Raw genomic sequence first — 25,687 nt, 5'->3', positions numbered from 1 at the left:
AAGAGCGCACATCCCCAGCATCTGGACCTGGGGGATAGAGGGCCGTCTCATAAGAGAGAACAGAGTTGGAAAGCAGACAGTTTTATGTATATTATCCATTGACGTGTGTCCTGTAAGGAGGCCTTTTGTGGTTACCCCGTTCTGAGGAAGGGAAGGAGAGGCTCAGAAAGGTCAAGTGCCCTTGCAAAGAGAAAGCCTACCCTTAGACCTAGGTCTGCAGGCTTCCGGCCCTGGGCTGTGGGGCCAGACGTGCCTCCCCGCCCCCGCCGGTGACCCAGCCCTGCCCCCCCTCTGCTCTGCGCTGGCAGGAACATCACGGAGATGATGACCACGGTTTCACTGCAGATTGTCGGGATTGTCGAACCCATCATCCAGCATGCAGACTGGTTCTTCCCTGGAGGTATGTGGCGGCATTGAGGTGTGGGGGTGGGGAAGAACCAGAGTGTTACTGTGGGTGCAAGACTTTATTCTTGTTTATTTTAATTATTTTGTGAGAGAGGTAGTGAGCAGGGGAGGGGGTGGAGAGAGACACGGAATCCCAAGCAGGCTCCACACCATCAGCACAGAGCCCGACGTGGGCCTCAGACTCACCAACCGTGAGGTCACAACCTGAGCCAAAATCAAAAGTCAGACGCTCAACCGACTGAGCCACCTAGGCGCCCCTCGAAACCTTTGAAACCAAAAGTGTTTGTTATTAATCCTCCTACACAAACGCGCGCACACACACACACACACACACACACACACACACACACTCAGGGTGTGGACAGTCACGTCGGTGTCTTACTGTCTAATCCTTGGCTAAGTGACAATTGCTGTCCATTGCCTGCACCAACCGTGTCTGTGGATTTTACTGGTCTCACATCCACACCGTGGTGTCTTCACATCTGTGAATTATGAAATGCTGGAGCAGAAAGGAAAGCGAGATCACCTGCTTTCATAGATGCCGCATAGATCTGAGATGCGCATGAATTTTTATCCAGGGCTCGGCGATCCCCCGGGTGCCATCTTTTTGTTACTCCTTTTGTGTGTCCTTTGAGTTGCCCTCAAAATGTAAAGGTGAGGCTCAAAGGCAATCAGGTTCTTTTTTGGATCCGGTTCAAAATTAGGCTGTAAAGGTGGCTCGCTCGGATGATGCTTCATAAATGTTCAAAAAGCAGCATAGCAGAAGGGGATAACTCTGAAGGTGACAGCTTTTGGGAGAGAGCAGTTGCTGTACTAATTTGTTTGTTTTCAAAAGAAAAAAAAGAACACTGTACCTTGTGTTTAGTAAACATTAAGGATGTGCTTTTGGCTATGCTACAGTAAACTGTTTACCTCCTGTGAGGATAGAATGTTAATAATTCTGTGCTCTGTCCATCAGCAGTAATCACTCAGATGATCAACATCGAAGAAGTTTGATGGTGTTGACTTGGTTTTGTGTGTTTTGACCATGAAGGTTCTTAACTGCTAATGTCCTAAGAGTTCTGTCAATGACATCAAGTTGAGTGAGGGTGGGAAATCGGCATAAAGAAAGAAGGGAATAGGAGTCTAAGGCATAACACTGTAAGTTTGTGGATGAGTGGATTCATTTCTGTTGCAGATAGGAAATGGCAAGGGAAGTTTGGGATATTTCTGATGTCACTTGATCACCAACACCACCTTAGTGACCTTAGTGAAATCTCTGCTTCCAGTCCTTCCTAATTTTTTCTCTTTGGTTTTCCAGAAAGACATCATCATCACTAAAAATAACGATCTTTCCTCTTATTTCATTTTCTTGACGTATTCCATTGGCCAGCTTCTCCAACAGCGTTAAATAACAGTGGTGATTTTAGGCATTGTCCTTTTTCCTGATTTAATTAAGACTGCTCTGGTGTTTCACTTTTAACCATGAGGTTTGAAATGGATCATTTTGTCTTTTTCAGAAAGTACCCCAACTGTTCCTTGTTTAAGTTTGGGTTTGTTTTTTTTTTTTAATCTTTTTTTACACTTATGTATTTTTGAGAGACAGAGAGAACACAAACAAGGGAGGGGCAGAGTGAGAATAAGACACAGAATCCGAAGCAGGCTCCAGGCTCTGAGCTGTCAGCACAGAGCCCGAGGCGGGGCTTGAACTCATGAACCGTGAGATCATGACCTGAGCCGACGTCAGATGCTTAACTGACTGAGCTACCCAGGCGCCCCATGTTGCTTTTTAAATCACAAATAGAAATTGCTTTATTAAGTGCCCATCATATTAATGTGAGAGGTGAGCAGTTGTGTGCACCTGCTGATGTGATGAATTATGTTAAGATGAATTCATATCAACAGGTGACCTAACATTGAACCGTGGGACAAAGTTTTCTAGGGGTGAAGTGTAAACGAGAGCCCATCTCTGCTCATATCTCTCCTGCCCAGGAAGGGTGTGACGGACCCATAGATCACGTACACCTATTTCTTTCTTCCCCACAGAGATAGAGTTCAACATCACAGGGAATTATGGGAGTCCGGTACACGTGAACCACAACGCCAACTATAGCTCAATGCCCTCCCCAGACATGGACCCCACTGACCGTCGCCAGCCCGAGCAGATCCGCCGGCCCCTCAGCGTCGCCACGGATAATATGATGCTGGAGTTTTACAAAAAGGATGGGTATGATTTAGTGTGCCTTTCTAAGCGTTGGGGGTTGGAGCCGGGAGGGGCCGAGAGGTAACACGGAACCGGATTGCCAGGCAGGGCGCCCTCTCTGGCAGCAATTTAGGGGATTTGTAGCAATCAAGCTGTTGCCTCCTGCTTGAGGTTTTCCTCTGTGCTGTTTAGATTGAGTCCCTTGGCTCGCTTCCCTGGGTTTAGGGGCGAAGGTAAGTGCAACCTTCTGAAATGAGGGTTGTGATCGATACTCATTAGTTATCATCAAAAGAAGGAAAAAAAAGTCGGCCAGCAAGGGGAATTAAAAGATGGGAACACGCTTTATATTTTGACTCCAAATTGATCAGCGTACGTCAGTTCTCAAATCCTAAACGGTTCCTCGTTGACGATGGCTCTGCTCACCTGCATTGTCCGTCAACGTTCCTGCACGAACAGCGCCTTGAACGCACGCTTTTACGTTTCCAGCCTCAGTCTCTTTAAGACCGAGAGTAAAACCTACAACCTGACGCAATCTGTGTGTCACCTGTCAGTTTCTAAGACTTTTTCCCGTCTCTTGTGATGGACGCCTATACCTCCTGATGCCACAGTCCCCAGGGGAGACTCATCAATGCCTTCCGCTTCACTTGCATAGGAATGACCCCCTCCACGCTGCTGTGAAATCAGTTTCCATAACGTGCAACTGCCTTCTAGGATCCCCAAAGCAAATAAGAGGGGCATAAACGTGTTTTCTAACAAGCACGGCTGATTCGCGGTGAGCGTCAGCCACGACCGCGAGGACCGCGCACGGCCGCAAGCGGGGGCCTCCGCGAAAATATGTCTCAGAGAAGGATTGGGTTGCATCGTTGGTCCAGGGAGTCAGTCAAGTAAACTTCGGTTAAGAATGGAAAGTTGCCGCCATGAAATCAAAGGCAGCAACTGCTCCTTTGAGCCGGACCGGGACTGTAAAGCGTTGGACGGGAATGTCAGAAATTCAGATGACAGAAGCGTAGCAGTCACAACTTCCATCTCCCCGACAGATCACGAGGCAGCCAGAAAGGCCCGCTTGCTTGAAAGGCATCTGGCCTGAAGGGCTGCAGAGGGAAGGTTGGAAACCAGGAACTGTAGGGGTGCGTGCGTCTTACCACGCGCCCCTCTTGTTTTCAGAGCGGGGACCTAGACCTGTGTCGTGGGATTGACAGAGGCATGCTCAGAAGGGGCCAGATCCCTGCTTACCTCCTTACCCACCAGACTCTTGCTGTGCATTGTGTCTTGTGTCTTGATTACCTGCTCTGTGTGGTTGGTTATTCTCCAGCGAAGGGGGAAAGAAAGACTGGGAATTCTTAGACGCTGCAGGGAGTAGGAGAAATTCCTTAAATCTATAAAAAAAAAAAAAAAAAAGAGCATACTTAGAATCTGATCTTTGCATTGTAAGAGAAAGAGAGACAGAGAAGAGACAGACAAGTGCATATTAGCAGGTGCCTCAGATTTTGTTTTTAATCTCAGGCGAAGCCACTGTTCCTTTGTGAAGTTCGTTGAGCCGAGGGGATATACCCCGGAGGGTGAATTCTGGACCTGGCTGGGTTCTGGAGAACTCCTTGGGTCCTAGTGTTTCTCCATCAGAGTTGTGCAGCTCTGTCCTCCCTGCCAGACCCTGTCTGGTTCCAGGCACCCATGAAAAGCAATCCAGATGCCATCCATGGGAGAGTTACCACTATGGAATCTTGGGACAAAGTCCACCGGGCCCCCAAAATACACAGGAAGTTGCAGAAGCTTGAATGATATTTTATTTATTTATTTTTCTTTTTTTTTTGAGAGAGAGACAGTGCAAGCGGGGGAGGGGCAGAGAGAGAGGGAGACACAGAATCTGAAGCAGGCTCCGGGCCCCGAGCTGTCAGCACAGAGCCCGATGCGGGGCTCAAACTCACGAACAGTGAGATCACGACCTGAGCCAAAGTCTGGTGCTTAACCGACTGAGCCACCCAGGTGCCCCTTGAATGATGACATTTTAAGCCACTGCCTCATCTCTGATGACATTCTGGCATTTGAGAACTTTGTAAATGAAATGCCCCTTCTGCATACAATTCTGACTGAAAGCCAGAAACTGGCACCTTTAGGGTATAGGGGATGCACTATGCGAATTACTCTTGGCACCCTAAACGGATACATTTATGAATTGTAAAATTTTTATTGGGGCGCCTGGGTGGCTCAGTCGGTTAAGCATCCGACTTCAGCTCAGGTCACCATCTCGCAGTTCGTGGGTTCGAGCCTCACGTTGGGCTCTGTGCTGACAGCTCAGAGCCTGGAACCTGTTTCGCATTCTGTGTCTCCCCCGCTCTCTGCCCCTCCCCCTGCTTGTGCTCTGTCTCTTTCTCTCAAAATAAATATTTTAAAAAATTGTATTAAACATTAAATTAAGCAGAGGGCTTCCCAGCTTAGGGTAATGGGGTACTGGCACAGGTGTTTTAAGGTTCATTGGGCTTACAGATGATCAGATCTTAACTGGCTTTAACAGAACAAGAACCCCAAGGTTGTGAGTAAATGTTCTGGGGGAGAAGAAAGGAATTTACGTCAGTTGAGTCCCTGTGTTGTTTTAGTAATAGTAGGGGAATTCTCCACGTTCATCCCATTTCTGAGCTCCTAAAATCTATGAGACACTTATTTTCTTTTATTTATTTTAATGTTCATTTATTTTGAGAAAGAAAGTACATGAGCAGGGGAGGGACAAAGAGAGGGAATCCCAAGCAGGCCCTTTGCTGTCAGTGCAGAGCCTGACATGGGGCTCGAGCTCACAAACTGCGAGATCGTGACCTGAGCTAAAATCAAGAGTCAGACGCTTAACCAACTGAGCCACCCAGGCACCCCAAATCTATGAGACACATGTTAAAGTCTCCAAACTACCCCTTGAAACACTGATAAATTAAAGCTCATTTTGTCAAAGCGTTTTGGTCAAGTTAAAAAACAAAACCACCAGTTGTATGTCAATAACGCCATTACTGAAAGAAAAGAAAAGAAAAGAAAAGAAAAGAAAGAAAGAAAGAAAGAAAGAAAGAAAGAAAGAAAGAAAGAGGAAGGAAGGAAGGAAAAGAAAGAAAGGAAAGAAAGAAAGAAAGAAAGAAAGAAAGAAAGAAAGAAAGAAAAGAGAGGAAAGAAGGAAAGAAGAAGGAAAGAAAGAAAGAAAAAGGAAAGAAAGACAAGAAAGAAAGAAAGAAAGAAAGAAAGAAAGAAAGAAAGAAAAAGAAAGAAAGAAAAGAGAGAAAGGAGAGAGAAAGAAAAGAAAAGAAAAGAAAAAAAAAGAAAAGAAAAAAACTGGCCAATACTTAGAAGAAATGGTGAGTTCCCCTTCAGTGCCAGCAGTGTGTTTCTGGCTGATGGCTCTCTTGTCCCAGACATTATTCAAGGTGGTTCACCCCCATCCCAGCTCCAGGCTTTGGTCCTGATGCCTCTGATTCAGGATGGCTTAGAAAACAGAGTGTCTTTAGTAAGACCTGGAGGCAGATTTACGAGCTCACATCAGCCTTTTTTCATTGTTCTGGTTGGCAGAATAATGACCCCCCCCCCAAAGATAGCAGGTCCTGAACCACGGAACCTGTAAATATTACCTTAATTGGGAAAAGCGTTTTTGCAGATGTGATTAAAACGAGGACCTTGAACTAAGGGGATCACTCTGGATTATCAGGGCGGGCCCTCAATGCAATCACATGTGTCCTAAAATGCGGAAGATTTGACATAGGCACACAGAGAAGGCAAAATGCAGAAATGGAGCAGAGAGAGATCTAAAGATGTGGCCACGTGCTAAGTAGTATGTGCCACCAAATACTGGAAGAGCCAAGACGTAGCCTCTGTCCTGGAGCCTCTGGAGGGAGCACAGTCCTGCTGACACCTTGGCTTCGGCCCATTCCTACGGATCCTGGACTCCTGGCCTCCAGGACTAGGAGAGAATGGATGTCTGTCATTTCCCAGCTTTGTGGTACTTGTTACAGCAGCCACAGGGCCCTAACACCTCCCTTCGCCGCAAATGCGTGCCGGGGCGTCATGGTGAAAATGGCGGCAGGTGCTTGGTTCTCCTCCCACTGGGAATTGAAATCTAGCCACGCTCCCTTTGGCGATGATTTGGTGTCCGTGACTTAACTAACAGAATGTGGTGGAAGAGATCTACCAGAACTTCAACAGGGTCAGAAAGAGCCCTGTTGATTGTGCCTGGGTCTCCCAAGCACTCGCTCTTGGAACCCAAGTACCTCACCATGTGGGAGCCCAAGCGCTCTCCACTCTTCTCACTGGAGAGAAGTGAACCCCCCCCCACCCCGCCTTCATCCCCAGCTGAGCACTGAGCTGACAGCCAGCACCCAGTAAGGGAATCGTCTCGGGAGGTGTCCTCGCCAAGCCAGACCATCTCAGCTAGTGCCGTGTAGAACATACAAGCCGTACCTGCCAAACTCTGCCAAAGGTGTGGATTTGAGACCCAGATAAATAAGCTGGTTTGTTTCGAAGGTGGCTTCTTATGCAATAAAAGCTAAAACATGCTTTAAAAAAAGAATACTGCTGTCCTAAGGCCCCAACCCCATTCCTCTAGGATGATTTAATTGGCCTGGGCTGGGATTCAGGCATTGGTGGTTTTTTAAAGGTGTCATGGCTGATTCTAACATGCATCTAGGGCTGAGAACCACCGAACCACAGAAAGATTTTGCCATTCTGAATAAAGAACTTGGCAATGATACAATTGAAAAAAAAACTTTTTTTAAGTTTATTATTTTAAGAGAGAGCACAAGAGGGGGAGGGACAGAGAGAGAGAGAGAGAGAGAGAGAGAGAGAAGGAGAATGAGAGAATCCCAAGCAGGCTCCATGCTGTCAGCACAGAGCCCTGACGCGTGGCTCGAACTCACGAACCATGAGATCGTGACCAGAGCCAAAGTCGGATGCTTAACCGACTGAGCCACCCATGCGCCCTGGTCCTATCAGATAGTTTATGTGAACCCTCCTGCCTAAAGAGTTGGCCAAGGTGTCTACACTCTCTTGCCCATTAGTCAGGAGGGACCCAGGGGCCCTGAGCATTTGTCAGATGCATGCATCGGCAGGGTCTGCACAAACTCATCTGGGATGGTCGAGAGGCCCGTGGACAGGCCAGAGGCAGGAAGAGAAGTGACGTCAACAGCGGAGCCTCCCTGCTCGCTCACGTCGCTACCTGATGGCTATGGTCCTCCCCCTTTGTACTCCCCTCTGCCTCCGCTCCCAGCCCACTGCCTGTTATATACTTGAGAGACCTCACCGGTACCAACACGGCCCATTCCGTACACACCGGGTTCCCTGCTGTCTGTTAACTGCCTTCTGGCTCTGGCTCACGCTCTCCTCACTTAACCCTGCCGGGGGCACATCTGTCCCGCTGCCTCTGCTCAGTTCTAGCCTCTTGGGTCCCAGCGGGACAGCAGTCTGTCCACAGAAATCCCAGTGGCCTTGGCTCTTCCGACTCAGAAGACCAACATGTGGCTTCTCTTTCAAGTCTTAAAACCTGACTTGCCTGTCGCCATTTCATTTGTCCCACGGCCGTCTGGTCGTCAGAGGTATTCTATCAGCAGCCCACAAATCTACAAGGATCTTTCCACCAGAGCTCATGATCTCCTTTAGAGCTCAGCTTGGTGCGCGACACATCCTTAGCCTGTGTGTGACAGCCACTCTCTGATGGGTCTTGTCCCACCCTCCTGGACCTTCATCTAGATGTTCAGCTCGGGATAGGCGTCTTTAATTGAGGAGGTCCAAGAGCAATGTGAATGGTGCTTTCTGGAATACTGGTTCCACTGTTGGTCATATTGGCTTGGGAGTCTGGGGTCTAATGGACTCCTAACACACATGATTCAACACACGGAGACCAGTTGGTTTAGCGTGTGACCTCTTAGAGTCTGTCACGTGTCACAGATCTTCCTGAGGGCACTGTGGCGTGCTCTGTTTCCCAAATTCATTAAATCGAAGTCGGCGGTCGCGTGATAATCACAGCTAGTGGTCCAAGGGCCTTGCTTCTGTAATTGCGGCTATCAGGTGTTCTATAGACCCTGAAGGGGAGGATGAACAGCGAAGGCAGCGACCCCAAAAGACGTGTCACGGATGTCTGTCTGGTGCGTTCATTTTATTTCCGATAGAACCTGAACCCTTCTGCAGACGAGCTCACCTAGTCATCCTGGGTATCAGTGGGAAAGTTGACTCCTATTTTGGATTTGTACTGGCCAAATGGACCTTGGAGAGGTAAATTCTTGGCCCAGGCCCGGGCCGAGAAATGTGGCCCGATGACTCCAGTCTTTATTTGTACTGGGGAGGTTACGAAACTTTGTTGTTAGGTATTTAAAAAAGGGATCATCCCTGGAGGGACTGGAAATAACCCGAGTCTGGCCTTCCCAGGTGCATGTAGGCAAGGGTAAGTCTTCGGATTTTTAGGTTTCCTGTCACTCACCATGTGGTGACCCCCAAGGCCCCTGCCACTGCTTCCTGGCCCCCAAGTGTATCTTAAACATTCCTTGAACTTGAAAGTCTTCCGTGGATGCCTGGAGAGCCACCCAGATTCCCCAGGGCCTCCCGTCTGATGACAGACGCATTTCTTGTCTCCTCTCCCTTGGCCGGCTTTTGCCCAATGCAACTGATCTTTAGAACAAAAATCAAAACCTTCCAGATCTCTAGACTTAAAATATTTCAAAGCCATATATTAGTTAATACCTCCGGCTAGGATTGTCCCTGACTGGGGATTCAGGAGCTGCGTGGCAGCTAGCTGTCCTGCAGAGAGGAAAAAAGCAAAAAGCAACAGCTAACCCGTGACAATCTACCTATTCTTTTTTTCTTTTTTTTTTTTTTTTTTACTTTTTTTTTAATGTTTATTTTTGAGAGACAGAGCATGAGCAGGGGAAGGGCAGAGAGAGAGAGAGAGAGAGAGACCCAGAATCGGAAGCAGGCTCCAGGCTCTGAGCTGTCGACACAGAGCCCGACATGGGGCTTCAACCCACGAACCGTGAGATCATGACCCGAGCTGGAGTCGGACGCTCAACCGACTGAGCCCCCCAGGCACCCCTGTAGACGTGTCCTTGCAGCTGGATTTTCCATCTTTCAGACTTGGGTTTTTTCCTTCCCTCCCCCCACGGAGGCAGTCCTTTGTCTCTTCATTTTTAAGATTCTGGCCTTTAGGCTTTCCCCGTGTGGCCTACCAGGTTACAGGCTTTCAAACAAGAACATCACTTCCTTTCCTGCACCAAGGAGACATTTATAGGTCTGACCTTTCCGTTCTCTCCGTCCACCCACCTTGTGGGAGAAGAAGAAGCCTTACATACTCTGAACATGCGGCATGTGAGCTTTGGGGTCAGGCTCTCTCCAAGTTCAAATTCTGGCCCCGTGACCTTGGGAGGTCACCTAATCTCTGACTGCCTCAGTTTCTTGATACGCAAAATGGGGAAATGATAGTAGGCACCCACCTGAGAGTTGCTTTGAGCGTTAAATAAAATTTGGCTTATGAAGTGTTTAGAGCAATCCTCCGTACATGGTCAGCGTTAGCTGCTTTTAGCACACAGGCTGGAATTTTGAGTGACGTCGTGCCGTTTTTAAGATAGCGACGTGCCTGGGTACGCTTCTCCGTCCATGAGGTACTCTGACCAACCCCTTCCTTTCCACTCACTGGGTGGATGGTGTTCCATCTCACTGAGAACACCTGAAATGGTTTTTTGGCTCCACCCGCTGTGGGCATTCGGGCTGGTTCCGCAAGAGAAGATGCACTAAAGCCAAAATGGACTGGCCGAGGACCGAGGAAGGTTGCCGGACGTCCCCCCCAGCCCCCCGCCCGGGACGTGGAAGGCCTCTGTGGGGCGGAGTGTTGTGGCCATTTCTGCCCGAGTTCCCTGCTGCCCGTCACAGGTTTTACTTCCCAAAGAACCCTTCAGCCAAGACGACCCCTCTTCTTCCCTTCTTTCCTGCCCTGACGACCCGGGCTAGGCAGTAACACTTAGGGAGGTGAGGATCCCCTCTTTATTTTTCTATTCCTGATGCCTACAGTCATCCAAGGAGGCTTTCAGCATCCCGCCCTCTGATGCCCACACGGGCCCACCTCACCAGGTTCCTGGAAGACTCCAGAGCCTGGGGAAAAGGGACTGTATTCCTTGTTTGTTCCTCTTACGCCTACCAGAGAACCCCCCACCCTGATCTCTGGGGTTTTGTTAGGAGGGGGAAACGATCTCACGGCAGATCCTGTGGACTCGGGTGACGTGACCCAGATGGGGTCTTCATGGTATCTCCATCTCCTCCTGGCCGGATTCACTGTCTTTACTTCGTTCTCTATGAAGATTAAGAAAGAAAAGGCTGTACTTGGCACCTGCAAGGACAGAGCATCATCATTGTCAAGGCCACTGCTAGCTGGTTTCTTAGTAGCTGCTCCATGGTCTGTACACAGTGTCCTGCTTGTTCTCGACGACCCTGAGGAGGAGGGGGGAGGGTCATTATCACTCCCATCTTACAGAGAACGAGCAGAGGACGTGACACGTTAAGTAACTCACCCATATCACACGATAATGAGAAAAGCTGGGATTCAGACCCTAAAGCCAGTTGCACTTGGCAAACCAGATCACCAGGGAGCCTGGTATCGGAGGTTGCCGATGCTGGAGGATGTCCCTGGAAATAGAAGGCATCCCCCAGGAGCCCTGATCCTGAAGCCCATGCCCCGCCCTGCTGCACACCCCTCCCCTAAATTGGAAAGATCTTTTTATTTTTTTTTTATCTTTGCTTTTGAGAGAGGGACAGAGCATGAGCGGGGGAGGGGCAGAGAGAGAGGGAGACAGAATCCGAAGCAGGCTCCAGGCTCTGTTGCTGACAGCTCGACGCGGGACTTGAACCCACAAACCTTGAGATCGTGACTTGAGCTGAAGTCATCCCTTTGACTGAGCCACCCACGGGCCCCTGGAAAGATCCTTCTAAGTAAAAGAGCACAGGGTAAAGAAGATGGGGTGATGGGCAGACAGACATCCTTAGCCACCCACCCCCCGTTGGTCGCTGTGGCAACCATCCTGCCTGTGTGTCACCCTCACCTACTGCCACAGCTAAGCCCTGTCATTTCCCTTCCTCTGCTGAGACTAAGCCTTTTGCCCTTTTCATCCTGATAATTTCTGGAGCCTAATGCTGCTCCCCTGCAGTCCCCTTTAAACACCAGGGTGTGCAGCTGGACCTTGTCCTAGAGTTTCGAGTGGCCTCCAGGAGCGATTCTGGAGCTCCTGGAGAAGGTGCTTATTTATTGGGGGGGAGACGGGGGGGTTCCTCAGACCCGATATGACTTGAAAACTAGTAGGTCCTGGAAAGAGACCCAGGCATCCAGCCCCCTAATCCCCCAGGTGCCCTCCACGGGAGATGAGAAATAGTAACCATGACACAGGACGAGAAAAGACCTCCGGGGATCTTATGGAGGGACGAGTGTCAGGAAGCTGTCCCCATCCTCGTGTGTGCTCTGCTTTTACTGACCCTGCTCCATCCTGAGGCACGTTTCCTTCAAGGACCCAAATCCCACCTGCAACAACCAGTCTAGGAACTTGAACCTTTTGTTTGTTTGTTTGTTTAATGTTGGTGCTCGTGTCTAAAGTAAAAGCCCTTTCAGGGTGGACAGAATTCACGGTAATAGGTCTGTGCTTCTGACTGGGGTGGGTCAGAGTAAGCACGAGATCACCCCCATACCCACACCCCCCTGTGCAGATACACGGCAGACATGGAGGCTGGAAGGTTTCCTCGTCGCACAAATGTTTGCGTCTCCCTAGTACTGGAAATAATCAGGTCTTGGCTTAGACGGCGAAAGTCTTGACTTCACACCACGGTACCAGTTACCTCCTAGAGCGACGGAAAGAACTTACAGCCTTCTAAAACTTTTTTTCTTTTAATGTTTATTTATTTGGGGGAAGAGAGAGAAAGCGTGAGTGGGGGAGGGGCAGAGAGAGAGAGGAAGAGAGAGAATCCCAAGCAGGCTCCGAGCTGTCTGCGCAGAGCCCAATGGAGGCTTGACTCACGAACAGTGAGATCATGACCTGAGCCAAAATCAAGAGTCAGACGCTTAACCGACTGAGCCACCCAGGCGCCCCAGAATGAATAGCCTTCTAAACCATGTAACTTAGAAGCCGGCAGATGGCAATTTCCACCGATTTCTTTCTTCTCCCTTACGACACCCTCTCCCCCCAACCCGTACTCCTACCCACACCAATATCAGCCCTCCAGATTCTCTCTCTATTCACCTGTGAGCTTGGTAGGATACAACCTTGGCCCAATCAGAAGAGTCGCTCGAACTAGAGAGGCCAAGTCAATTGAAAGCATTTCACGGCACCGTAAAGGCCCGGCTCTCAGACCCCGACCCCGGCAACCTGTGTGTCCAAAGGAAGGCATAGTTTTTTTGACACTAATATCTGTATGTTTCTGTCCCTGCAGCCTTAGGAAAATCCAAAGGTACGGTATTCTCGGGTAGCCACGAGGTCACGTTCAATCTCTGAAAACAAAGCAAGCCATGCCTTAGTGAGCTCCGCGAGAGGGTGAATGTGCCGTGTTTGGGTGCTTGGCCGGCTTTAATGGAAGCTGCGGCTCGGTGGTTAAAAGCGAATCGGAACCCGGAGTGACCAATAGGCACGATCAGCCCCTTCCCTGCGGCAGAGACGAGCGGCTGGGGCCTGTAGGGGTTGCAGCCGGGCCAGGGTCCTGGGGCCAGTGCGGGAGTCCGGACTCGGGCCTGTGCTCTAGACCCCAAGTGACAAAAGGAAGGACGGACGTTTAGATGTGTCCTGCTGGTCAGTGCCATGTTCTAGTGCGATGCTGCTCCCTGCCCTTCTCATCTCCATCTCTCACTCGTTTTGGGGGGGGGGGGGGAAGCGAGTGCCCCCAGAGAGGCTGCATTCTGCTCTGGGGGACAGCTTTGGAGTCCACACGCAGATCTAAGGCCAGCTGGCTTTGGCAGAGGGTGGAAACGCCGGGGGCCGCTGGTGCGCGCGGCTGGGGGACCCCGGAGCCTCCGGCAGGGGGCGCGGCGGCGGCCCGGCCTCGCTTCCCCGGGGCGCCCAGGAGGGTCGCTAAGGCTTCGCTGCTGTTCTCCCAGCGGACGTGCTTGAATGTGTCCGCCGCGCGGGGGAGGGAGCCCCACCCCCGTCACGCGCGGCTAAAGCGGCTGTCTTTGTGTCCCTCGCCAGCATGGGCGTGCGGGTCATGGACACGTCCTGGGTGGCCCGAAGAGGCTCCTCGGCCGGCAGGAAGGCGTCCTGCGCCCCGCCCACCATGCAGCCCCCCGCGCCGCCCGCCGAGCTGGCTGCCGCGCCTCTGCCTTCGCCGCTCCCGGAGCAGCCCCCGGACGGCCCCGCGGTGGCGGCGGCGGTGGCGGCCCCCTCGCTTTCGCCGTCGGGCTTGGGGCTCCAGCCCGGGGTGGAGCGCACCAGGTAAGCCGGGGGAGGGGGGGGGGGGTGCCGGGCTGGCTGCGCGCCTGCGCGGGGCGGGGGGGGGGGGGGTCGCTGCACCCGCTCTGGGGGGGGGGGCCTCCGGCTGCTGTCACTTTCCCCGTGCCTGAGCCTTCGCGTTTGGCTTCGCGCGTCACGCCGGCACCTGCTGATTCCCAGCTCCCCGGATTTTCAGACCGAGCCCAGGCTTCCCGAGAATAGCATTCCCTCCCCCTCCCCCTCCCCCACTCCCTCCGCCAGCAGACGGCCAAGGTGGCAGCTCTTAAAATCCGTGAGAGATCGAAGCTTCCCGCTCTCCTGTCCGCTTGCTTCCTGGGCTGTAAATACTTCCGGTTTCGAAATACGGAGTTTCAGTATTTCTCCCTCTCTCTCCTCTGCGGCGTTCTCACTGCCTAGTTTCCTGGGCGCAGATCGGGGAAGTTGGAGAGGAAGTCAGATGGCCTCCCTGGGCCTGGTGGCCCGTGCAGCCTGCTGCCGGGTGGAGTTTCCATTCTTTCCAGGGGGGGAGAAAGCAGACCAGCTCAGGGCGCCGCCAGTGCAGTGAGCATTTATGGAGGACTGGGTCCATCCAAGGAGGAAACGTGTGATCGGTGCTCTTCAGGCAGTCCCGTCCCAGCGACGGCCACCCCGGGGTCACAGGGGAGAGAGACTTTGGCCCTTCCTCGTCTGGCCCTTCCTTGAAAGGGGTATCCTAGAAGTGGGAATGCCCCAAGACTGCTTTGCTGGGTGTTTCCACGTGTTCTGGGAAAAATCAGACGCCTCTGCGTTCTGTTAGGGGACGCAGCGTTCCCCCGTGGCTGCTGCTGCTGGAAAATTTTTGTTGGAGACTTCGGGAAGCCAAACTTTTATTTTTTATTTATTTTATTTTACTCTTTTATTTCATTTCATTTTATTTCATTTGTTTTGAGAGAGGGAGAGAAAGCGAGAGCAACCAGGGGAGGAGCAGAGAGGGAAAAAGAATCCTAAGCAGGCTCTGCACGATCAGCATGGAGCCCGATGGGGGGCTCAAACCCACGAACCACGAGATCATGACCCAAGCTGAAACCGAGAGTCGGGCACTTAACCAACTGAGCCTGAACCAACACTTGGGGCTAAACGCTGTTTGGCGTAGAAACAACATTTCTAGGAAATGCCCCTCAAAGGTGGATTCCCCCAGCCTCTGAAGGTGTCCCGGAATGTCACCGCTGGGTGGCCTTGAGAGTCGCTCACGGGCAGGGGACATGACCCGCTGGATCAGAGTAACCAAGAGGCCATTCTCGTCTCTCTACAGCCATACACCCTCCTGCCCCTTTCTCTCGGGGTAACCAGCTGTCGCTTTCCTTTGGGCACCAGCGTTTCTGTTTGTCTCCTACCTCTCTTCTTCTCTCCCCCACATGGATTCTTTCCAGTACAGACGGGTGTTCCATTGGAGTTTTTGTTTTTGTTTTTTTCTGTGTTGTGGACGTTTGCAGCTCAGATGATGTTGCCTCCAGTTGCCAGATTCCTGTTACGCGCCACCACCCCCCCCCCCCACCGGCTGCCTCCCCAGGATGTCAGGCCCTTCCCTCCTCCCTCTGGCTTGCTCGAGCCTCTCCGTGCACCCCTCTCCCCAGCACGCCCCCTCCCCCAAACCTCCAGGCCTGGCGGCTCTCTCCAGCCAGGCTCAGCCTCGGCCTCCCGCTCATCTGCTCGGCATTAACTCTGACCCCAGACTCTGCTTCCCGCCCCCTTTGCGCCCCAGCTCGCTGAGTCCTGTGTCCTCAGAACTAACGTGTCCTTGAGCGGGCCCTTCCCTGGGCCTTCTCCATGTAGCGCTCCTAGTAACTACCTTACACCCCACCTCTCCCCACTGGGTCAGCTGCACCTGTGCTGGGGAGAAACCAGCAAGGCTAGTAAGTAGGTAAAGACTTGTTTCTGGGGGGGGCGGGGTGCATCAGCTGGGCGGGGCAAAGACGTGTGAGCTGCTTGGTCCCTACATTCCATGGGCAGGTGTCTTACCAATCTTAAGGAAGAAGAGTCTGGAATCCCACAAGAAGCAGATTCTTTGCCGCTTTTGTGTTTTCTTTTACTGTTTTAACGGCGGTAGAGGTGGAAGGAAGGATGGATAGATACTTGGCCTGAATACCTGGGTGTCTGATGACGCTGGGTCTGAGGAAGAATAAAAGACAGATTCTTGCCTCACCAGAGTGAGCCAAGGGCGCTCGAGGGTTTCACTGTTTTTGTTAACAGCACAGAGAAAGGAGTTGCCCTTCCAGACCCTCTGGATGAAATGGCTTTTTTGGGGGGCGGAGAGGGGGCTTACCCACGTGTGGTTTGAAACTTCCCCCCCGAGAAGGGGGAGAGTTTACCACGGCCTTGGACGTGGTGCTCCCTTCACTCCTTCACGTGGGGAAAACCAGTTGTACTTTGGCGTTTGCTCTCCCAGCCCCGGCCCCTGCCTCCCAGCCCTTCTCACCGAACCCCGGTGGGAAGGGGTGCCATATCTGTAGCTCTCATAGTTGGGGCCTCGAGATAGATTTAGGCTCTGTCTCTGGTCGTGGGGAAGAGGTGGCCAGGGTGAAGGACTGAGGTTCCCATCCCCACACCCTACCCGAGGGCATCAGAGTCCAGGCGGTTTCCTGTACGGCTGGCAGGTAGCTTAAACCCTGGTTTGCCAGGGGCCTCCTGGAGCACCGCGTGGGGAACCCCAGCAGAGGGGACATCTGGAGATCAACTAGGAATGTCTGCCTTGGAGGGCGTAGTGGGGGATGGGGCGGAGTGATGAGCTGGCCGTGTATCTGCTGTCCCTATTCTGTGGCGTGGAGTAGGGTGTCTCTTAACATGCACTTGATGCTTAGGACCATGCCTGGCGGAAAGCCAGCAGTGAAGGATGAATCCCCTTTGGGACACGGTGACCCAGGTGTCCCTTTGTCAATTCAAGGGACGTCAGAGGCCCTCACTCCCATTGGCCCTTACGCCGCCTAAGCCGGGGGGCCTGGGACTTGAGCTGGCCACATTTGGAAACACAGACGAGGACTGTGTTAACCCTTCCACCTGCTGGGACTCGCTCGTCCCCAGGATGGGTTCCAGAAGCCCTACTCGGCTTGGGGCTGTGGTGGAGGTCAGGGAAATCAGCAGACAGCCAGGGCCACAAGGCCCCGCAGGGAGCCCCCATGTCACACAGTGACCCAGGGAAGCCCTCTTGGCCCTGCTATGCCGTGGACACAGAAACACCAAGAGCAGCTAGGTGTTCCCATGTCAGGGTGTCCAAGAACCCCCGTGTCGATCACAGGATAGAGTGGAGATGCTCATGGTCTCCTGGTGGACAGAGGGCACAGGCATGGAGAGGGGGCTGGCAGTGGGGGCCACGGATGTGGAGATGGGAGCAGCACCCAGGCCCCCAGAGCCCAGGAAGGGACAGTGGCCTCCAGGAGTATCTCTGAAGGCATCATGAAGGGCGTGGGGCAGACCGGAGCTGGCCCGGAGGAGCACGCGGGACTGCGACCCACAGGCAGACGCTGCACCTGCCCGAGTTCAGGGGCTTTCTTATCCTGTGTGCTTCTATTCCAGCGCTTCGAAAAGCAAGGAGCTTTCTCCTGGATCTGGGCAGAAAGGAAGTCCAGGCTCCAGCCAGGGGACGCCCTGTACGGGGACCCAGCCAGGGGCCCCGCCAGGCGCCAGCCCCAGCCAGCTGCCCCCAGACCAGAGCCCTCACACTCTTCGGAAAGGTACGTCACCGCCACCCTTCGCGTGGGTCTCGGGCCTGGGACACTGCCTGGACGCTCGTGTCCCTCGGCGGGTGTGGATATTGAGAAACCGCGGACTTAGCGAGACGTCCCTGGGCCGGGCGTGAGAGCTTTTGGAAGTTAACCAGCTCGGAGAGGGCCCACTTCATATTTATTCCTTCTTCGACTCATTTGAACAGTGTACCCAGGGCATCGGTTCTCGTACACTAAGACCTCTGTGTAGATATCATTGCCCAGGATGGCACGGGTCTTCAAGGACCCTTCCGGGCCCTACTGCCATCGTTTAAGATGCTATGTGGCGTCTTCGGCAGGAGCCCAGAGACACTGGCGCACAGCTGCCTACCCCTGGGATCGTTTCTGGAAGGTTCCACAGATTGTTTCTGGAAGGTTCCCGAGGGAATCGGGACTGTTTCCATAGGAGTCCTGACCTTCCATGTTTCTGTTTGGGAAGGCGGACCCATGAGCCGCCCAACCCAGAATCTTCCATGGAGCGTACTGTAAAAGGCCCAGTTATTCTCTCTGGAATGACTTTCCGGAAGCTAACGAGCTGCTCTGTGGGGACGTTTCATAAATGGGGAGCAGCACGGAATGTGTAGTAACCTTGTTTTTTTTTTTTAATTTTTTAAAAAATGTTTTTGAAGTTTGTTTATTTTTGAGAGAGAGACGGAGTGTGAGCAGGGGAGGGACAGAGAGAGAGGGCGAGAGAGAATCCCAAGCAGGCTCTGTGTTGTCAGCACACAGAGCCCGACGTGGGGCTTTGAACCCACGAACCGTGAGATTGTGACCTGAGCCGAAACCAAGAGTCAGACACTCAACCCACTGAGCCACCCCGGCGCCCCAAGCTTTTTTGTGTGTTTTTAAGCCCCCTTCGTCTTTTCACACCGTGCCTCCAGCTTTATGTCATGGCCCAGTCCCGCAGCCACCAAGGAGTGGTCAATGTCATCACAGACATGGTGCCGTCACCTGGCACTCCCCTCCCCCCAGCTTGTGCTCGAGCCTCGGTGCCTAGGGTCTCCGCTCGCCGCCCACCCTGAGTCGTTCCAGCAGCAGCCACTCCGCCGTCGCGAGCCCCGGCTGTCCTCGCGGGGGCTGTCTGGCTGAGCAGTGGTTTTGTTACGGGTCCTGGTTGCTGCTCTCCATGAATGATGCTGTGTAACCACTACAACCCGTGCGGGATAGACTGCCCTGTCCATTGTGTGGAGGAGGTTGAAATAAACTGCAGTGGGTAAGACGAGGTAGGGACCTGACCCCAGGTTGGTGAGACCGTCCTTGTCCACTCCGCACCCCGGCAGAGCCCAGGGAGCGCATTAGAATAGATTTGGTTCCAAGATGGGGGGTGGGAAGCGGGGAGTAGGGAGAAGAGTCCTCGGTGCCTCCTGGAGCATCTAAAAGGCAGTTTCTTCTGGAATCAGCGCTGCCCCCAGCAGCCCTCACCTGATTCTGCCACGTTAGCGATCGCTTTCTCAAAACGTCTGCACATCAGCGGGGTCATCCAAGTGCTGGATTTTGTCCTTCTTACCGGTTCATCTGTAATTTGTAAAGTATCTGCCATCCCGTAGCACGGTCAAGGAAATAAAAAGAGGGGTTGGGGCGGTATGCCTGGGTGGTCTTTGCCCAGAGGGTACAATTCTGGAGAGAAAACCACGTCGGAGGAGAGTAGACAGGGTTCCGAGGAAGGACCGGGAAAGGACAGAGAAGGCGAGAGAGACGCTGGGCTTCTGCGGCCGTCGGTTGCTCTGCCCGGAGCCAGGAGCCAGTGGGCAGGTTCAGCCAGAAGTCCCCAGACGCCCGGCCCCGGCCCCCTGCCCAGCTCCAGGGTCCCCCGTGTCTCCAAGTGAGCTCTGATCGTCCTTGTCGGACCCCGTGTCGCAGACTGCCCCTTCCCAGTGCACTCTGGACACCTGTCACCTCTCGGAAGCCACGAGAGGACGCTGGGCAGCCGGCCACTGGCCGTGCGTGGGCAGCGCGCTCTCGGGCTTGGCTGGGGCCACGTGTGCGTCACGGCAGGGACCCAGGGCGGAGGGGGAGAGACTAGCGCAGATGGGAAGGCACGAAAGCTTGCGGTTCTGGGTGGATCTCTAAAAGCTGTACCGGCTGCGCGCGGGGGTGGCGAGGGCGGGGGGGGGGGGGGGGGGGGGGGGGAGCGGGGGCCAGGGGGGTGGCGAGGCTGGGCCGACAACGGGCACGCGTCACAACCTCGCGCGTGTGTGTTCTTGCGTTTTCTCTTCCAGTTTCCAAGAAGCTGGCACCCATCCCGCCCAAGGTCCCCTTCGGCCAGCCGGGGGCCGTGGCTGACCAGTCTGCCGGCCAGCCGTCCCCTCTCAGCCTGTCCCCCACGCCCCCGAGCACCCCCTCGCCCTACGGACTGAGTTACCCTCAGGGGTACTCCCTGGCCTCCGGCCAGCTCTCCCCGGCCGCCGCGGCCCCTGCCCTGGCCTCCCCCGCCGGCTTCACGAGCGCCGCGGCCAAGTCTCGGCCCACCCCCAAGCCCCGACAGAGACCCACGCTGCCGCCCCCTCAGCCTCCTACGGTCAGCCTGCCGGCCCCGAGTCCGCAGTCCACGGAGCACCCCGTGCTGGATGGCGTGGCCCCCGGGGAGAGCATGTCTACAGGTAACCGAGCCGCGGTGCCCGCATGCTTTTCCGCGCTCAGCTGGCTGTGCCCGGTGGACCGGGTCACTGGCGCCACTGTCCGTCGACAAGCTGCGCTGGGGCCCGGGGAGCCCCCCCCCCCCATCCTCCCCCGCCACGAGGTCAGCCGATCCAGATTGTCCCGCAGGAAGCGCGCCCGATGGCATTTCTCCCCGTGGAACCCCTGCCGGCACGGGGTTCCGATTCCGGATTCCGTTCGGAACCTGGGGGCTGAGCACCGAGTCCTCGGGATGGGGCTTCAGGGGAGGGTGGGGGCCGGACTGGGATCCAGGCCAGCCAGCGCGTAAGCGCAGGTGAGTGTACTGGCCGCTTGCCTCGGCCAGAGCCCACGTGCAGGCGCAGTTGCAGACCCCGACCTTGAGAACAGAGGCCGGGAACCAGAGGCGGTGTTTCCCTCTTAAGGAAATCAGCCTCATCAGAAAAATGCGTTTCCAGCCACGCTCAGGGGAGGGTCGGTTTCAGGAAAGATGCGTATTCCCGCCCCGCCATCCCGGCTCTTCGAGGTGCTTGTCGGACGAGCCCACAACCGCTCCATTTAGTTTTGCCTGAAGTTTAAAAATTAAAGATGGAGCTATCCCCGCCCCCCACCCCAACAGAGAAAACGTAAAAGCGCGACATCACGAATGCCGCATTCAGCAGAACCCGTTTGTGGGTTGGAGAAAGAGGGTATTTTTGAACCGTCTCCCCAGGCGCGCTCGACCACGTGACGTTAGGGACTCTCTGCGGTGGCCGCCCAAGTCCTTCGAGCGTTTTCCTCGGTCAGGGAGGCAGGCAGGGCGCCGGGCCGTGTCTCGGCCTGGAACCGGGCTGCGTCTGGCCGGGCGGCGGGGCCCGGGCGTGTCTCTCCTGTGTCGTCCCAAGGAGCAGAAGCCGAGGCGGCTTGGGGTGTGCGTGCACATCCCCCGGATTCACGCGCACAGCACGCAGACCCTGCGCAGACGCAAGCACGTCCCACGTCCACGTCCACGTTACGTACCAGATTCCTACACATGCGTACACACCACACCCAAGTACACGTGACCTGTGCACGTACCGCGTCCACACACTGTACCCTGCACGCGTCCGGGGTCCTAGGTCTCAGGGTCCCTGCGATTTCCGACGGGGATGGTAGTTTTACCCGTTCCCCCCCCCCGCCCCCCTCCCCCAGGAGTGAGGTTTTTTTCCACCTGGGTCACGAGGGAGGGCGAGCCTGCGGGGTCCAGCGCCCTTGGGCTTGTCTGATCCGAGCGGTTGGGGCGGGTGGGGAGATTGGAACGTTGCGGGGAGCAGCCTCTGGTGCTTTGGCTTTATTTTGGGGTGTGATTAAGGTCCAAGGTACAGCCGCTGACGGCTGCCCCGAGGCTTGTAAAACATACAGGAAATTCCTCCCTGAAAATCGACGGTGAGTGCCGCCTCCTGCTGGCAGCTGACGGTGGTGATGCCTCCACAGGGGAGGGGGCCCGGGTGACCCCAGGAGCTCGAGGTCACCCGGAGTCGGCCCGAGGGGCCGCTCCTCCAGCCACCCCAGGGAAGGGACGCGGGGTGGCATCGTTGATGCCGGAAGCAGCGGAAGGAGCTTGGGCTGCCCCTGGACAGAGACGGACGGGTGGTGACACCATCAGAGGACAAATTCGGGGGCCTAATGTGGGCAGTGGAAGGCTCTGAGGGGCGGCCCCCACGTCGTGGCGTGTCCGTGTTCTTTGCAGCACGCTGTCGTCCTGTCCGTCCGCACGGGCCTCCTCTGTGACACTTGGGGCGCGGCCCGACGGACTGTCCTGCTCGGCGTAGTTTTTTGTCCCGTTCTTGTCTCATCGTGTTTATTCCTCTCTCCGAATCCTGTCGTTGTGTTCCTGCAGCCGTGTGACGGGAGGGCCGCGGTTGCGGATGCGCGTGAGGGGGATTTCAGGGTAAGCGGCCCCCGGGGCCACGGCGCGCCCGGCTCTGCATGTGGCTCCGACCCGCCCGCATGGCAGCTCCACTCCGCGCCCTCCCCGGCCTCGGGGACGCCCGCGAGCCCCTCTGGCTTTCGGGGGACCGCTAGCCTCGTGGGGTCTGGCTGGCTTCGCGCTGGGTCCCGGGGAGGAAGTCCGCAAGCAGGCTTAGCCGCTCCCCCCACCTTCTCCGCCCCCACCCCCACCCCCAGGCACCGGGCGCCCTCTCCCTGTGGTTTACGAGTGCAGGCGCGACAGCGTGGGCCTTGGCTCGGGCGGGTGTCCCGTGAGGGTCCCGCCCGGTGCTGCGGGGACGGGGTCCCCATGGCAGTGAGGTCCCCCTGGCGGACCCCCACTTTCCCACGGGGGCTCTAACTTGTCCTCTGGGCCGACGCAGCCGGCGAGGCCCGAAGAATCCGCCGCGGTGGGTTCAGCCTGGGCTTGTTCGCCCCAGTGTCTACGGCCGGCCTGGTCCTTCCTAACTCAGGGTTTGGGGAGCATTCCCCCCGGTTTCTGCCCGGTCTCCTCTGCCCACAGGGACTAGATGCTCAAAAGGAAAAGCGAGGAAAGCCGCTGTTCTGGTCTCAGTAAGAAGGGGCGGCTCTCCCCCCGGGGGCCAGCCCTCCGTGGAAGCTGCCAGGCCCTTGGTCCTGTGGAGACTGGGGACAGGCACAGCCGAGGGTGTCCTGGGCCCTCCTCCTCCCCCCCCGCCCCGGGTCTCCTAACAGATGCTTCTGAGGCTGTCTCCCCTCCCCGGCAGTCGGTGGGGGCTCCTGTCCCCCCCCCCCCATCCTGCCCCCGGCCAGGGGGCTGCCTTCTCTCCGGGCTCTCAGGGAACAGTCGGGTCAGCAGCCAGCCTGTGATTCCACAGCCACACCCGCAGGGTGACAGCACGGGCTTTCGAATCTGGACAGAAGGCTGCAGGGTAGACGTCCCCAGGCGGGGCCACGAGGCATCCCCGGAGGCAGGGGGAGCTGAGCCTGGGGCCCCCTCTCAGTAGGATGAAGACGGGTTGGAAGGACGCTTTGAGGACCGTTCGGGGGGCGGGGTGACAAACAGAAGGACGTTTGTCCCAGAGCTTCTATGTTTGTACGTCCGAATGTCTGTCTGTCCTTGGGCTGAATGTTGGTTTCAAAAAATACCCCAAAGAGCCCCCCCCATCCTCCCTCCCCCACCCCGGAGGCTGGCCCAGGGCCACCCCTTCTAGGAACACGTCCCTGTCCTCCAGGCCCAGGTTGAAGGCAAGGCTGTGTGGGGCCAGAAAGGAAGCTGGCCAAGCGGGGTGAGGGGGGGCGGAGCACCCCCGGGGCCTTGGTTCTGCCCCGCCCCCCGGCCACCCCCTGGGTCCACCACCTCCCGTGTGCACCTAGCTACCGGCTCTGAGGAGCCGCCTGGGCTTGGGGCCCGCAGAGGCCCAGAGTTCCGCATGCTGAGCCCGGTTTCCTCGGGCACAGTCTTCCTGATCGGCTCCCAGAAGGCATGATCCTTCAGTGCCCGCAGTAAGGACGTACCGGGAGGTGAGCAGCGGTCCTGGGGCCGCCGGGGGGGGGGGGGTGGGGGTGGTCTGTCCCCACAGCCTGAGGTCCCTGAGCCCCGCCCCGAAAGCCACCTCCCCTCGGAGAACGGAGCTGGAGGGCGTCAGCGGGGCGCGGCCCGGGAGCTGCGGGGGCTCCTCCGTGAACCGCCCCCCCCGCCCCCGCGGGATGGGTTTCGGAAGGGGTCGGGGTGCTCCGCTCCCACAGGCTCCGGGGGAAGGAGCAGAGCAACCCAGGCCCACCCCGACCCTGCGGTGGGCGGGAGGCCCCCGCCAGCCCCTCAGCCGCCCCTCTCTCTGCCACCTTGCAGATCTCGTCCACTTTGACATCCCCTCCATCCACGTAGAGCTCGGGCCGCCGCTCCGCCTGAGCCCCCTGGAGCACGCGCGGCGACACTCGGTGACGGAGAAGAGAGACTCGGAGGAGGAGTCTGAGAGCACCGCCCTCTGACCCGCGCAGGCCCCGCCCACCACCCACCCTGGAGCGCCCCCTGGGCTCGCCGAGCGAGCGGCCGTGCGGTCACTGCCAGCGAGGCTGGAGTCGTGCGCCAAACTGTCCCCTCCGGCCTGCGTGGCCGGAGTAGGTGCAGAGTTCGTTTGTTCCCCGGGGTGGTGACTTTGGCCTTTTGTTTGATCTTTGCCTTTTGACTTTGTGCCTATTTTGATCCACTTTCAGCCTCTCCCCCCCCACCCCCAGGGCTTGCGCGTCAGAAAGGTCGTTTGAAGCTGCAGGCTGGGGGTGCGGGGAGGGTTGGGGTGCCTGGTGCCACCCGCGGTTGCCCTCCCAGGTTCTGACAGCTCAGGGGGCGTCCTCCCGTCACCTCGGTGACTACAGGGGACACCCCCCCCCCCCGCCACAGCAGACTGGCTCTGGGATCCAGAAGTCGTGGCAGCGACGGGCGCCCGCAGCGCAAGTCGGGGGGGTGGGGGAGGCAGCCGGTGTACAACCTGCGGCCGCCCTGACGCGTGGGCTTTAAAGTCAATGGCTTAACACAAAATCTGCTTCCCTTCCTAAGGGTTTTGCTTTTCCCTACCGTGTGACCGAAAGCTCCCGTCACTACCTTCTCGTTTTATACTTCTGAATTTCTAATCTGATCTTGAGGGCGCCTGGACGGCGGAGGTTGGCGCCCCGGCCCCGCAGAAACCTCCGCCGACAGTAACTACCCCCATCCCCCCCCCCCCCCCCCCCCCCCCACGGCAGGTCGCCTCTCCTTCCCGGAGGCCGCAGGGAACAGCAATAATCGCGCGAACCCGAGCAGCACGCAGGAAGGAAAGGTGGCCCTCGGCGACACGGGGCAGGAGGCAGGGGCCTGGGCCCCGCGGGCTGCGCTCAGCAGTGGGGCGGGGCCGGAGGACACGGGAAGCCCAGTCACACTTGGGTATTAAGGGAGTGAGACGGCATCGGGTCTTGCATGCAACTCAAAAGTTCCGATTTTATCCGTTTAAAATCGATGCGATCTACCTATACATGATATAATGTTTGTATATATGAAATCTATATTTGTTGAATTTGAGCCAAACTAAACCCATGTATAGGTGTACAAGGAGAAATTCAAATGCTTATTCCCCCCCCCCTCCCCGCTGGTGGGGATTTTGCCACTTTTGATGCTAACAAACAGCTTTGCTCACTTCTGGCGAGGACGGTTCAGTACCCAATTTGTAACGGAGCCCAGGGGTTGAAAGTTACCTTTAAATACATGTACAAATAGTTGTCAAAAGTAATGTTATTAAAATAGATTTATTATCCCTGAGCGTGGCCTATCTTCTTGTTTTGACGATCAACTTGCCGGGAACATTCCTCCTCGGGAGGAAACCTGAGACCAGGGCTGGGCAAGGCTACATCCTTGGTTTCACTTTCAAATCTGTGTGTTCTCC

General features: G+C 55.7%; 1 protein-coding gene across 1 annotated transcript in view; it reads left to right on the top strand.

The window, feature by feature from the left end:
* Nucleotides 1–25,563, top strand: part of ARHGAP44 (Rho GTPase activating protein 44) — an 84,390-nt gene extending 58,827 nt beyond the window's left edge. The window contains 7 exon segments of the mRNA XM_047090125.1: nt 309–400; nt 2,431–2,611; nt 13,004–13,021; nt 13,753–13,995; nt 17,542–17,699; nt 19,949–20,329; nt 24,124–25,563. Of these exon segments, the coding sequence (XP_046946081.1) occupies nt 309–400; nt 2,431–2,611; nt 13,004–13,021; nt 13,753–13,995; nt 17,542–17,699; nt 19,949–20,329; nt 24,124–24,263 (1,213 nt within the window). The 3' untranslated portion in view covers nt 24,264–25,563.
* The last annotated feature ends 124 nt before the right edge of the window (nt 25,564–25,687 follow it).

The sequence above is a fragment of the Lynx rufus genome, unplaced genomic scaffold (genome assembly GCF_022079265.1).
Source record: "Lynx rufus isolate CCGP_SWC_20201006 ecotype Redwood Valley unplaced genomic scaffold, mLynRuf1.p SCAF_28, whole genome shotgun sequence".
In the NCBI taxonomy this organism is placed as follows: Eukaryota; Metazoa; Chordata; class Mammalia; order Carnivora; family Felidae; genus Lynx; species Lynx rufus.
This window is presented reverse-complemented; position numbering and strand designations above follow the sequence as displayed.